This window comes from Drosophila grimshawi, unplaced genomic scaffold (assembly GCF_018153295.1).
Source record: "Drosophila grimshawi isolate 15287-2541.00 unplaced genomic scaffold, ASM1815329v1 contig_848, whole genome shotgun sequence".
In the NCBI taxonomy this organism is placed as follows: domain Eukaryota; kingdom Metazoa; phylum Arthropoda; class Insecta; order Diptera; family Drosophilidae; genus Drosophila; species Drosophila grimshawi.
This window is the reverse complement of record NW_025063692.1, coordinates 10,310,318-10,324,488: the sequence shown is the minus strand read 5'-3', so window position 1 is coordinate 10,324,488 and position 14,171 is coordinate 10,310,318. Positions and strand designations below refer to the sequence as shown.

At 39.4% G+C, this 14,171-nt stretch overlaps 5 protein-coding genes across 5 annotated transcripts; 3 read left to right on the top strand and 2 right to left on the bottom strand.

The window, feature by feature from the left end:
• Positions 1–66: 66 nt before the first annotated feature.
• On the top strand, positions 67–1,157 carry LOC6565934. Its single transcript, XM_001992408.3, has 3 exons — positions 67–152; positions 215–499; positions 585–1,157. The coding sequence occupies exons 1-3, from the start codon at positions 102–104 to the stop codon at positions 789–791; spliced, it is 543 nt and encodes a 180-aa protein (XP_001992444.1). The 5' UTR covers positions 67–101; the 3' UTR covers positions 792–1,157.
• Positions 1,158–1,787: 630 nt separating this feature from the next.
• Positions 1,788–5,009, bottom strand: LOC6565726. Its single transcript, XM_001992407.2, has 4 exons — positions 4,875–5,009; positions 2,654–2,821; positions 2,405–2,590; positions 1,788–2,324 (listed from the first exon to the last, which is right to left on the bottom strand). The coding sequence occupies exons 2-4, from the start codon at positions 2,768–2,770 to the stop codon at positions 2,145–2,147; spliced, it is 483 nt and encodes a 160-aa protein (XP_001992443.1). The 5' UTR covers positions 2,771–2,821; positions 4,875–5,009; the 3' UTR covers positions 1,788–2,144.
• Positions 5,010–7,163: 2,154 nt separating this feature from the next.
• On the bottom strand, positions 7,164–8,916 carry LOC6565725 (hsc70-interacting protein 1). The gene is made up of 3 exons (XM_001992406.3): positions 8,582–8,916; positions 8,363–8,487; positions 7,164–8,284 (listed from the first exon to the last, which is right to left on the bottom strand). The coding sequence occupies exons 1-3, from the start codon at positions 8,746–8,748 to the stop codon at positions 7,392–7,394; spliced, it is 1,185 nt and encodes a 394-aa protein (XP_001992442.1). The 5' UTR covers positions 8,749–8,916; the 3' UTR covers positions 7,164–7,391.
• Positions 8,917–9,092: 176 nt separating this feature from the next.
• LOC6565724 (zinc finger C4H2 domain-containing protein) lies at positions 9,093–10,674 on the top strand. The gene has a single exon (XM_001992405.3). The coding sequence runs from the start codon at positions 9,248–9,250 to the stop codon at positions 10,286–10,288; it is 1,041 nt and encodes a 346-aa protein (XP_001992441.1). The 5' UTR covers positions 9,093–9,247; the 3' UTR covers positions 10,289–10,674.
• Positions 10,675–10,827: 153 nt separating this feature from the next.
• Positions 10,828–12,897, top strand: LOC6565723 (dnaJ homolog subfamily C member 22). The gene is made up of 2 exons (XM_001992404.2): positions 10,828–11,054; positions 11,413–12,897. Exon 2 carries the CDS (start codon positions 11,445–11,447, stop codon positions 12,642–12,644), a length of 1,200 nt encoding a protein of 399 aa, XP_001992440.1. The 5' UTR covers positions 10,828–11,054; positions 11,413–11,444; the 3' UTR covers positions 12,645–12,897.
• Positions 12,898–14,171: the final 1,274 nt, after the last annotated feature.

The following is a 14,171-nucleotide window of genomic DNA, read 5'->3' as shown; positions in this document are numbered from 1 at the left end:
AGCAGCTGCTGCTCAATCCACCTGGCAACTGTCTTGGACCAGGTCTAGCAGCAGATCCGGAGAGTGACCGTTAGTCGCTGCCATCGGCTCGTTACTGCAACATGTGCAAGGGTTGGGGCTTCACCATTGGATTTGTAGCGCTCTGCGCATTTGTGAGTAGCAACCAACTGTGGCCCCATTTCAAGTGGAATCGTTGTGATCATGTTTTATTTAGATCTGTTGCTTTGGTGCGCTCCACATGCTCAACCAGATTGTCCACATCGATGAGGAGGCGGCATTAGCTGGAGAATTTCAACTGGCAACGCTTGCAAGCGCTCGCTGTCATCGCACATTTATTGTGAACAGTGGAGCAGTGGAGGATGCGCATCTCACCTGGCTGGAGCTCTTCTACATGAAATGGACTCTGGTGCTGACCATATTCTACACGTTCATGGTCATGTTACTCATACGTGCCCAGTATATGAGTCACTTTGATATCAATTTCACTACCTCGAATGCGGTAAGCAATTGTTGCATTGCCTTCGCTTTCCCCCAAGCCCCAACCCTTCCCTGACCACTCCTCAGTAACCGTATATGTATTGTAGATGATGCTCGTTGGCGGCCTCCTATCCGTCGTCCTGGTCATAGCCACTGTCATTCTGCACGAGCGGCTGCCATTCGGGGAGATGTGGTGCAATGAGTTTATCGTTGGATTCATGTACTTCATAGCCATCAATATAGGCATTGCCGTCGTCTTCTTCCTGATCCACTCCTGTCAATATCACTTTCATTTGGATCAGCGCGACTTCTAGTTATGCAGTTGCTAGAATCGAAAGTACTTTAGCATTATTATTATTATATATATATATATATGTATTCCCTCGATCTGTATTGAGATACATTGAGGCACTCATCACAGCTTCCAGTTATAATTTAGTCTTATCTTTGAGCTGACTTTATTTTTATTTTGCTAGTTCTTTCAGGCATTGTTGAAATATTTTTAATTTTATTATAACCTAGTAATTTGTTCTTATTTTTTTAATTAAGCATTTTCAATTTGGTTTAGTTCTAACAGTGTTTGACAGTAAAAGGGCATTATTAAAAACTTCGTACAAATAAATATCAAAATTGATATAAAAATTGTTGCATTCACTTTGCGGCAAATGCAGATTTAATCTAGGTGATAAATAAAGCATAACCAATATGGTTTAATAGTATTTTTGATAATATTTTATGCATCTTTTATATAATCAAAGTGAAATAACAGCTTAAACACACCAAAGAATACATATACTGTGCCTATGATATACTAGTCCGATATTGATAGAATGTAAGAAGCTTTATAACAATCGTAAGTAGTTTGGACCGAATATCTTTGCAAGCGACAAAGTCGTTCAGATTAGGTTTGACCGGTTTGAATAAAAACAGACACAGACAAGACACAGACAAAGAGCGTAAGTGGCTATGTCGACTTATGATGCTGAATAGATATATATACATAGATGAATAGATGAATAGATATATATATATATATACATATACTTTATGGTGTCGTCAATGTCTGCATTGAATTCTTGTTCCCACTCAAGTAACATTTGGATATGAAATCAAAGATTTATGAATAAGCTAAAAGACAATTAACATGATATTTTAAGCTAAAAACTATTGATTTTTTCCACTCAGTTGTGCTTGTAGAGTGCGCACTGTATTCAAATTTAAGAGCCTAGAAGAAGTCGGGCTAGTTGTGCGTCAATTTCAGATCGCCAGTCGGGGCTAGCAATGTGTATGTGAAAAGAAAAATGCATGTATAAAAACATATAGACACGTTTATTCGAATACAATATATGCTGTTTGGTATAAAAGACAGAGAAGTGAGATAAAAAGTACATTATAAAAATACAAATTAAAATCAAATCAAATAATAATAATAATAATAATGTGTAATGGTGTTTGTAGACAGTATTATGAGTATGTAACCACTGAACAGCGCCACAAATATTTAACAGTACAAACAAAGAGACTCTCTGGTATGGCTTGTGCGGTAATTGATTTTAGCTATATATATATAGCTGTAGACGATTTTGATTCTTTCATCGTTTTGTTTTGATTGCAATAATGCTGATGGTGTGCGCCTTCTGTAAAATGCCAGCGACTGTTCGAGTCGCTTAAATGCCGCGATACGAGCGATGTGCCAGGAATGCACTAATGAAGTAGAGCACACAGTTGACCAGGCCAAGGACGGCAGCTGCCATAAAGGCATCGTGCCTGTAGTCGCGTAACTTCAGCAGCAGGCAAATGGACGAGGCGAGCAGCAGAATGACCGCAACGCTATGATAGATCAGCTCCTGTGAATCGAAAGTTGATCAACGTTATAGTTACAAATCATAATCATAATCAAGATCAATTAAATTCAAATCACACTTACATAGATTGTCTTGGCGATGAGGCCACCCGTGCTCAGCGATGTGATGCACGCGAGGAATAAACAAAATGTCCCTATCATAAATGTGGTGGCCATTAGGAAATGAAACAGCTCCTGATGTCCGCGAAAGTACACCGAATTGGTGTTGTAGTTCATCGCCATCAGGGTGACAATAGCGATGCCAATGATCTACGAAATTAACAATGTTTTTATATTATTTTTCAATTCGGTATCGGAGTCAGTCGCACTTACCAGCTGGAAGAGCTTAAGAATGCCGGGAAAGGTCTTGATGTAGCCCGTATTGAGCACAATGTAGGAGGTGTTGGTGGTGCTGGTGGTGGTGCGTGTTATGGTCACGGAGTGAGACATCTTGGCGGTTAATGCTACAACGGTGGTTGGTTACGATGGGTTTGGTTGGGTCTAAAAACAAAAAATAATCAAATACGTAAATATCGGCGATTAAAAAGTCACAATATGATGGTAAGTCCAACTTTAGCACACCAAAAATATACCCCTGCCCTATGCATATATACTCAATTATTTCAGATTAATATACAATGAAAATTTCAAGGTAAAATGAGGTAAAATATGCGTTAATTTCGACAATATTGTCGAAGAAATATATAATCGAAAGAAAAAATACATTTTTGGTATTGACTTTTTAACTAAATAAGGAATTCGATGTTTTATGAATAGAATATTAATTTAAATAAACTGACGAATAATTTCTACGCCCAAGAACACTTTTTGAATCACAATTTGAGTCTTGCTACTCAAGCCGAATAATAGATTTGTTATTAGTATAATCAAAGTATATAATTATTCCAAATATAAAAGTTGACACAAAAAGTGCTCTAAAGACAAGACAAAACAAAAAAAAAAAAAGAAGAAAATAAAATTCGATTTTTGCAGTGTATTTTCGCTCTATTTGAAAACCATGAGCTTTTATTCCGTTGAAAATGTTTAAATGCCAAATAAATTTTGTACGATATACGAAAATTTTAACTGTGCAAAATTTGTATTTTTCATCGGAATGTTTTCCATGCTTTTATTTCTAAAAGCTGTCTGTCTGTGTGATCATCATGATATCAGATGATATTAGATTTAATGTCCGATGACTCAAAATTGCAGATGTCTGTTCATTAATTCGAAAACATTCTATTTAATTAAGAAAAAACAAAAAAACAAACACACACATTTTAATAGTATCAATTTTAAAGTACTTAAAACACTGCCACGCGTTTTTTTCTATATATATTTTAGATTTTCTCTTTTCTTTATATTGATATTGGTATTTTTTCATTTTTGAAAAGTAATTGTACGATTTTTAAAGTATAAATTATTATTTAATTCGTAGTTGAACTAAGTTTTAGCTACGTTGGGCAAATGTTGCACTAAATCTAACGTGTGAATTGCAACAAACAAACAACATTTGTACAAAGTTGTTACACATTTGATGCCCTAACCGCGCCCATTGCCCACAGACAGTTGTATTTTTGGCCATATATTTTGTTATTATTTTTCTAAAATTAAACATTTTTCAATGCCGGCCTCGCCAAAGCGCCAAATGTTATTGAAGCAACGCAGGAGAAACTACAAATTCTATTTACTGTCATCATCGTGCCTCTCTAATACAACACACAACTAACCATACACACACACACACACATGAGTGTGTGTGTGTGTGTATCTGTATCTAGTTTGCGTGTTTTGTCTATAGCTGTACTGTGACGTCATGGGCTTTATGGTCGCAGCCTTTTTGTTTTCAGCAAAATACTTCGATGGAAACATGAAAATCTTTTAAATATGTATACATCTCTCCCTCTCTGAACCATACAAATATATGCACATGCATATTATTGTCTATATATTCCGAAATGGGGACGCGCGTAAAAATCTGTATATATATATTTATATATTTATATATATATATATATATATATATATATATATAGATATATATATATATATATATATATATATATATATCTGTGTGAGAGAGACAGATAGAGTGTGTGAGAGTGACATAGAGATCGCCATACCCCTTGCCATATGTACAAAAAAATATATGTATGTACAGAAATAGTTAAAAAAAAAAAAAAAAAAAAAAACTTCAAAATGATAAGAGTTTTTAGACATCTTATTTTTAGCAACTTTTGCACTATATGTTTTTTTGTCGTCGTTTTTATTGCGGAATGAGATCATCGCCAATAGTTGTTTATTGTTTATGACCTACTCTCAATGAACCCCAGGAAATCCTTGTGTGGTCCATTAATGAGACACGCCCTGGAATTCAACACTGTTTTCAAAATTTAGCTATTTTGCATGCGTTGAGTGACAACAAAACGTGCAGATTTTGAATTTTAAGTTATGTTCACACACACACACAAACACAAACACACGTATAAATATGTAAATGTGTGTGTGCGTAGAAAATAATATGAGATCGCTGCTGGGTGGTTGTGGCTCTTACGTTTTGTATACACGAATCGAATTCGCTGACTCTGGTCACTCTTGGATATTGTATTGAAAATTCGGTTTTTGCAATGCGTTTGGATGTCGAGCTGTTGCTTCAACTGCGTGTCTTTGCGCGCGTACGTTCAAAACGAAACTGAAACTGCAAAAGTATTTTCAGTTTCGTTTACACCTTTTGCTATTGCCAGCTGGCCGGTTCGAAGGCAGCGACGCGGCGTCAACGCACACGCCCGCAGCGCTCCGAAATACAACAACAACAAAACAAGAAGCGAGTAAGCAACCGAAAAGCACAACAACTTGTTGTACTGCGGGCAACTCATTCACTCAGTCAGCGAGCGAGACGATGACGACCATGACGTCATGATGTCACAAAATAGAAAAGAAAACAAAACAAACTTCATGCTATGAATACCGAATAGCGATGAGCAACGTAACCAAAAACAATAACAGCAACAACAGTAAGAACAAAACAAAAAGAGCACCAATGTCGCGCGCTTTTATAGTTTTATTGTTGTTGTTAGGAGTGCAGTTAGCCTTAACACACCCCGGCACGCATATGGCATTGTAACGGTTAATAGTTTTTCGACTTTTCTTCTCCAATGAGTAAGAGCGAGAGCAAATTCGCTGCTGCTGCTGCACAGCGCTATCAATTGTTCTGAGTCACTAAGATTGCAAAAGTGTGAGAGATTGAGAGTGAATGAGTGAGAGCGCTGGTGAATGAGTAATGCAAAATAACAAAATATAAGCTTATATGTATATGTACGTGTGTATTTGAATTAACTGCACTGCTGCTCGCCGCCTCAAGGAGAACATGAAAACATGAATATGAATGAATCGTCAGTTTGCCCGAACATTAAATACCCTTACCTAAAATGTATAGAATCAAAAACAAAGAATTATTTATGTAGATATAGAGCAACCCGCACATAGCTGATAGATGTATTTACCTATGAGTAACGCATCTGATGCTAAAGCCATAATACTCTGCAGGCGTAGGGTATTCAGCTTCACAAAAATAAATACTCGTATACACTCAGAAATGAATGCATACACGTTTTTTTTTTGTTGTTTTTGTTTGTTTAGTTATCAATGCGATTTAACGTTATCAAGTACGCTGCAAACACATATGATTCAGTCATTCGTTTTGCCTTCAGGCCAAGTTGTTAATATGCAAATTATGAGCTGGTTGTAAGTTATAAGTATATTAATTACAAATGCCAATCACATTGTATTCATGTTCAAAAATAGCATCGAAAATGCTTTTGAGCGTTGCCTACTTTAAGGAGTGAAAGCAGTCTCACATGCATACATGTATGTATACGTATATATATAAGTATGTGTGTGTGGAACACATTTGAATCATGAGTACCGTTAGAGTATAACGCAGATTTGTATATACACATCAGCAGCAACGTATTCGACAATCGGTTAAAGATCAAGATCAAACAAGAGTTTTTCCATTTCCATGATTTTTCGTAATAATAATAATGAATAAAGACAAACTTTGTATGTGGCTACGAGTAACTGTAGAAAATAGTATTCAAATATAGCTTCGACGAGAGTTTTTGAATATCGAATATGTATTTTTCGATTCTGTTATCAAAACTAATTGAAAAAGAATTTTAATTAAATTACAATTTACACTTTTTACTTAAAGCCTAAAGCAATAAAAAAAACTGAAATTTCCAAGTGAAAATCAATGAGGAATATTGTATTCCACATTGAAAGCGATGCTTCAAGTTTGAAAACCTAAACGAATTTAAAATACATACATATGTAAAAATATTTTCAGTTCCGATTCGCATTAGTTTATTTTCATTCATATTTGTGTGTGTGTGTGTATGTGTATGTGTGTGAGATAGTGCTGGGGTTTATGAAACATGATTTTTGAATGATATACTATAAGACGACCGCAATGCATCTGGTTATCGATTGGAATTTGGCCATTAAATGAGTTGGTGAGTGTGTGTGTGTGTTTTACTTAATCCTCAACAACGGACTGAAATTAAGGCTAATGAACCGTTAAATGTGTATGCTTGTGTGTGCCACTCTCGTTCTCTCTCTATATTTCTGTGTGTTCATTTCGTTCTTTCTGTTCCGTTTTGTTTTGCTTTTGTTTTTTTTTGTCTTATCGAACTTTAGTTCAACTAGATATCATCGATAAACATTTTAATGTTAATAAGGAAACATTGAATTTTGCTTGGTTAGCAGCAGCAGCTCTTAACAGAAGCAGCTCTTGAAGAACATTAGTAGATAACGGTTTGTAGTTGGTTAAACGCTAAATATATATCGTTATGTATATGTGTATGTATATATATATATATATATATATATTCTTCCATTCCAGATCGAACTTGTTTGCTGTCCTGCTCTAATTCGTATGTTTGTTTCTATGTATTGTTTATGTATGTTTTTTGTTTGTTTTTGTTGGTAATTTTGTATATATTTTGATGTATGTTGTTGTTGGTGTCGCTGCTGCTGGTTTTCTTGTTGTTTCTTTTGTTTGCTTCACTTCTTAATCGAGTCCATCGTCAACGTAGCCTGGCGATTCCTTCTTGGCTTTTGGTTCGCTGCTGTTGGGTGCCTTGGCGCCGCCGTCGGCGTCGCAAGAAGCACCAGCACCGTTGTCAGCGCCGCCAGCCTTCGGATCGGCGTCGGCGAAACAGGCCGGGAATTGGCCGGGGAAGAACTTCTTGATTGAATTGAATATCTTCGGATTCGACATATATTTGGAAATGTTGGCCGGATTGGCCATTATATCGTGCGCCGCAGCCATCACTTCGGGATCCTTTAAATTGGATAATAAACCGTTCACATCAAAACCGGCTAACGGGTCGCCGAAAGCACCTGGAAATTCGCCGCCAGCAGCAGCAGGTTGGTCCTCCTGCCCTTTGCCCGCCTTGCGCTGTGCACGCTTGCGATCATTCATTTTGCGCTCAGCCTGTTTGCGCTCCAACTTGATGCGATGCTGTTCGATCTTCTTGGCATTGGGTGTGACCTCGCGCAGCCACTCGTCGGCCTCCTCATCAAAGTCGAGCTTGCACGCCTGCCGCAAATCCTTTGCCGCCTCCTCGAACTGTCCGAGCAGACGATGGGCACGTCCACGAAACTTGTATGCCGCCGCCGAATCACAGTTCAGCTCCAGTGCCTTGTCACAGTCGCGTATGCAGGCATTCGGCTTTTTCAGCTTGAGGAACGCCTGGCCGCGCTTCGCATGGAACAGTGCATTGCCCGGATTCAGTTCAATAGCCTTCGTATAGAAGCCGATGGCCTCATCGAATTTCTGTTCGCTATATGCACCGGCTGCCTGGGCACGCAAATCGCCAGCCTGATCGATTTCCTCTTCGGTGGGTGTCTTACCCGAATCTCCCATTGGCTGGGCGGGATCGCTGTCGGCTTCAATAACGCCTGCGACAAACAACAACAAATTGTGAGGTTAGAACACGTGATTTTTTGACTTGTTGGTTTTTTTATTTTTCGATTTACCTTCCATATCCAATTCGACATCGGATTCTGGCTCCGAGGTGCTTTCATCTTCAGCGCTCTCATCTGAAACAATTGGATCGGCGCTTGGTGCCGGCTTTTCATTCTCGTCGGCAAAGGGGCATTTGCTGTTGCAAAAAAAAAAAATGGAATGGAAAAGAAAATGTAACGCACACATGCAGAAACACTAGCTACACACTCGCCACACACACACACACTTACCCAGCTTCCGGTTTGAATTCACCTTCAGGCACTTTGCCACCGAACTTCTCGATGAAATCCTTGACATACTTCAATTGGGGCATATTCAGAACCGTCGGATTTGTACTGACAAAATCAATAAAGCTCCTAAGCTTGAATGGATGTTCGTCTTGCATTGGCATCGCCATTTTTTTTTTCTTCTTGTTTGCGATCGATTATATATATGTATATATATATAGCAATATTCTTAGTTAAATATGTGTGTGATATGCGTCTCGCACAAAATGCTGAAACTAAAGTTTTTTCTTTTCTTCTCCAGTTGTCAGTGTGACCGTTTGTTCGAAACAACTTGATGGCAACTGCTTTTGTTATCGAGCTCCATTTTGAGTATTATATATTGTTTATGCAATATATCGATAGTTGCACATGCGAGGCGGTTGGTCCAAAAGTGCCCATCCCCATGCGAAATACACAAAGCAAAAGTGAAAAAAGCAAAAAGCGCACAAAAAGAAAAAAACGAAACTAAAATATAAATATAAATACAAATTTCAATTCAAAATTGAGCTAGCGAGATTTTCGCATTTGAATAAACCAAAACTTCCGCAGCAATAAAGAAGGGTGGGAAATCAAGTCAAAGTGCATCGAAGACGCAGCGCGTTAAAAATAAACCAATAAAAGGCATACAAAATGGCCACCAGCGAGATTTCCAGCTCCAACGAGCGGCATTATTATGCCAAGCTGGAGGCAATCAAGGATATCAGGGACAAGACACTGGCGCTGGAGAAACTCAAGGTGCGCATCATCAAGGAGGTGAAGCTGAGCGACGACGAGGAGAAGTGCCTCGATGAATACCGCAAAGAAATGGAGCATCTGCTCGAGGAGAAGATGTCGCACGTGGAAGAGCTGCGCCAGATCCATGCTGACATCAACGACATGGAGAACATCATCAAGCAGACGAAGGAGAACCAGACGCGCTCCTTCGACATGGCCAATCGGGTCTACGAGGAATATCTCGCCCTCAAATATCAAATCGATCACATGCGTCGCGACTATCTCGGATTGAGTCCGTTGCGTGACCTGCACGAGGAGGAGGGCAGCCCCATTTCGAAAGATCGCTTCCAGACCAACTTTCTCAAAGTTGCCGCCCAATCGGCGGCAGCGGCAGCAGCAGCAGCAGCCGCCGCAGCAGCAGCAGCTGCCGGCGGCGCACAGCCCACATCCTTGGCCCGTCCGCATGCCCGTCATCCGCTGATGGCTGAGGCAACGGTCACCGCCATGCCACCAAATGCAGCCGGTGGCGCTGGCGGCATGGCCGGCACGGGCAGCGGCGGCCAGACGATGCCAAGCGGCGGTGGTGGTGGCGTTGGTGGTGCCGGTGGCGGTGGTCCTGGTCATGCCTTCATGCCGCCGGCACCGCCGGGCGGAGCTGGCAGTGTTGCTGCTGCTGCTGCTGCGGTGGCTGCAGCGCGTCTGGGCAAGAGCGATTTTTCGGCACCGCCGCCACCGCCGCCAAGCACAAATCGCTTGCAGCAATCGCCATCGATTGGGATTGGACATCATCCGTCGTTTCGCTCCGATTTCAATGTGAATCTGCGTCAACAGCCACCGCCGATGAAGTCCTGTTTGTCCTGCCACCAGCAGATCCATCGTAATGCCCCCATTTGTCCCCTTTGCAAGGCAAAGTCGCGTTCCCGCAATCCCAAGAAGCCCAAAAAGAAGAACAACTAATCACACAACACCCAACAATTCTCTCAGTGTAAATGTTTAAGCATGTTTCATTTAAGTCACATTTTTGCCACCCTTTTTTTTTTTGGTTTCTTACATATTTATTTATTATTCATATTATTATTAACCCAACGAAAGTATTACCTTTTTGTCTCACATTAACCATTAGCGTGTAAGCTTCAGCTAATTATTATATTAATAATAATAATATTGTTCTCGTCTTTTCTGTCATCTATGCTAGTTTGTTTGTTCTATCAGTTTAAGTTAATGTTCTACATTTAAGCCTAAATAAGTCCATATATCGTGTGTCAAATTATGTCTAATTACCTTTTTAATATGTACACGTAAGCATTCAAATAGTGAATCAATAATAACAACATTTTTTCCAATTGATTGTCTTTAACTCATAAATCACAAATGATGTTTGAAAATTGCAGATTTAAAGTATGGAAAATTAGTTAGCGCCAAAACGATCGCGAATCATTTTCAAATAAACTCAACGGATATGGTAACTCTGATCGATGTGTCATCGTTTTGCAGCACTTTAACTGGCATTTTACAATACTGTGTGCGCTAAGCCTGCCAGACTTGATCACATTTTAACAGCGCGAACCGATGTGGCTCAAATAACACTGAAATAACTTTTTCTTTCGAATTTCACCAGATCATCTGGTTGGCCGCAAGTGGCACAGGTGGCATAAAACGAAACAGAGCAGACCAAAGCCAAACATTCTTTTTGTTCAATTGCAATCATCATTGCCGAATATCAGTAAGTTCAAAAACGAAACAAAATTTTAATGTTCAAATGCAGCTGTCAAAACGTAGACTTTGTTTTCTTTCTTGGCTTGTTTGCTGTTGCTGCTGTTGTTGTTGTTGTTGTGGCGGCATGTAAAGAATACGTGAAAAGAGAAAGTTTCTGAAACGCGGTCGACTGAATCAACTCGACTAATTTACTTAACTTTTTACTCAAAAAGGGCAGCAGAGACAACAACAGCTCAGTAGTTTTACACAAATATTAAATTCAAGTTCGGTTTGCTGCTTTAAATTCAAATTGATTAATTTTAACTCTCATTTGTTGACAATTGCTTCTCTCTCTCTCTCTCTCTCTCTCTCTCAATGCAACACAGGAACAACAACAGCAGCAGCAGCAACTACAACTATGGGCAATAAGATGTTGGCCGATAATACAACCGTTTCGACGGAATCCAGCAGCAGGAAACACAAAAAACTCACCCAGCCGCCCACAACTAGTAAGCTGATCGAGCAAAATGTGCTGCCAGCAAAGAAATCATTGATTATTACATATATTTTGTGGCTGGTTGGTGGCATGTTTGGATTGCATCATTTGTATTTGCATCGTGATCGACAGGCGTTCGTCTGGTGGTGTTCGCTGGGTGGCTACTTTTTTGGCTGCATCTACGATATTTGGCTAATACCCGGATATGTGCGTGATGCCAACGAGGATCCGCGTTTCGTCAAACAGTTTGTGGCAAAGTTGCAGCTGCATCCAACGCCACCATATTCGGGCGCGCGTCTGACGGGCGAGGTAATGATTGGCTATTTGTTTGGCCAGCTTTTTCTGTCGGCCATACCGCAAACGATTACGGCTGGCATCGATTTCACTTGGCTGCACTGGTGCATTCCGGTCTTTGTGTCGCTGGGCGTGTGGACCGTTGGCAACATTGGACGCGAGTGCGGCGTCTGGTGGCACTGCCTCCTCGGCGCTCTAGTCATCTATCCGGTTCGCTATTTGATCTATGACGAAACGTACACTCTGCTCCTGACCGCCGTCGTTTCTGCATTGATCTTCGACTCGAAGTCGAAACAGTGGCTGCGAACACCGCCACGCAGGCGTGGCACGATGGAGCGTAGCGTTCAAATTGGTGGCGCCGTTTGCATTTATTTGGGCCTGTTTAGCTGTATGATCTTCTTCAATGGCACCATCACGGATGAGTATGGCAGCGAGGTGCCCATACGCGAGGCGTTGCAAAATTTCTTGGCCTCCGCCTGGTGGACGGATCTGAAGCAGGCGCTGAGCGACACGCTCAACTATGCCAAGCATAACGGCTGGAGTCAGGTGTGGCGCGAGATACTCGAGAGCATGGATGTCCATGGTGAGCGCAATGCGTACAAGGTGCTGGACATTAGTGCAACGGCATCGCAGGCCGAGATTACGGCTGCGTATCGGCGGCTCTCCAAGGAGCATCATCCCGACAAGGCCAAGGACGAGGCCCAGCGTGCCGCTGCCAATCAGCGTTTCATTGAAATCCAGCAGGCCTACAGCGTCCTCAGCAAAATCAAATCCAATCGCCGCCGCAAGAACAGGCAGTTCACCGAAGAAGAACCCATTGTGCTCTAGTTCGCTTTATTGTCTAATCTCAGTCGTCTTCAAAATTTGTTTAAGTTTAGTGCATTATTTATTTGTTCGTCATTTTTTTTTACCCCTTTCCATATATTTATTTAATAAATTATTATAACAAAAGTATTTAAATGTCGTTCATTGACAGACTAAGTTGACTAAGCATGCTTTATTGATCGATAACTGCCTCCTTTTGCGCATATCGATTCAAATCGATTTCCGATTGCAATAAAATGTACAATTTTAAAGATATAATCTTGCACTTAGTATATAATATACCCCTTATTATTGATCAACTGTAAGATAAATTTGATTAAGTAAGAACATATTTTCATATTCAACAAACTAATAATTGCAAGTTTTTGGCGGGCGATTATTGATATTTCAATGAAAAGTAGAAGCGATGTTTTCTTTCTGCTAGAAGCACTTCTCTCTTAGAATATATTAAATATTTCTTAATTTAAAAAAAAAACAGCTTCGATACATTATATGGAAGGAGAGTGATTTTAAAATGCAATTGGTCGAAATTCTTCGAAATTTTCCACTGCGACTTTTCTGAATTCATATTTTTAATGTTGTGCAAAGATCGTAAATAAAATTGTTAACTTGTTTAACGGATAAATGAACATTATTGGAACATATACTGGACAAAGTGTAAAAATTGTAGGAAATTGATAAAATCGATATTCGCAAATCGATAAAGCCACATATCTCCCACAATTTTAAGGCTAAAGTCACCAAATTTGGTTTGTAGGTTTTTGGCGACGTCCTTCCAAGAGCCGTCAAATTTGGTATTTATGTTACTGGTAACAAATTGGTATGGCCACGCCCACACCTGCGCCCATAATCACCAAAGCCGATATTTCGTAAAGTGTAAATCGATAAATCCGCATATCTCCCACAATTTTGAAGATAGAGTGACCCAACTTGGAAGGTAACTTGCTGGTAACCTCCTCCAAGGATCGACATAGAAATTTGCAGAACACGCCCACACCCGCCCCTAAAAACGATAAAATCCTAAATCATCCGCAATTCAGTTACCAAACTTGGAGTGTTCTCTCTTGTTATAAAAGAAGTTATCTCAGAGCCGATTATGTCATTAAAAACAATAAACCCAACGGAATTTGTTATATATAATTTTAATGCACTAACTGATTTGGGTTTCTTGAATTTTCCAGCTAAAAAGAACAACGACATAAAATATTTATATTCATTTATTTATTTTCATATTTTTCATAATATAATGAACTACTTAAAGTACTAAGCAAAAAAAAAAAGAAAATGTATGTATTACAATTATATTTTGTTTTTTTTTTGTATTTTTTTTCTCATTTGTTTATATTTACGTAAAACGTTTCATCAAAACAAAAAGTATATATATACATATATATATATATATGTATATATATATATATATGTATGTGTGTGTATTATTTTTTGCAACATTATTTATATAATTATAATTGCAATCGAAGGGAGGTTTTTAATAATGATTCCTCAACACAAAATTAAACATTTTTCAAATTT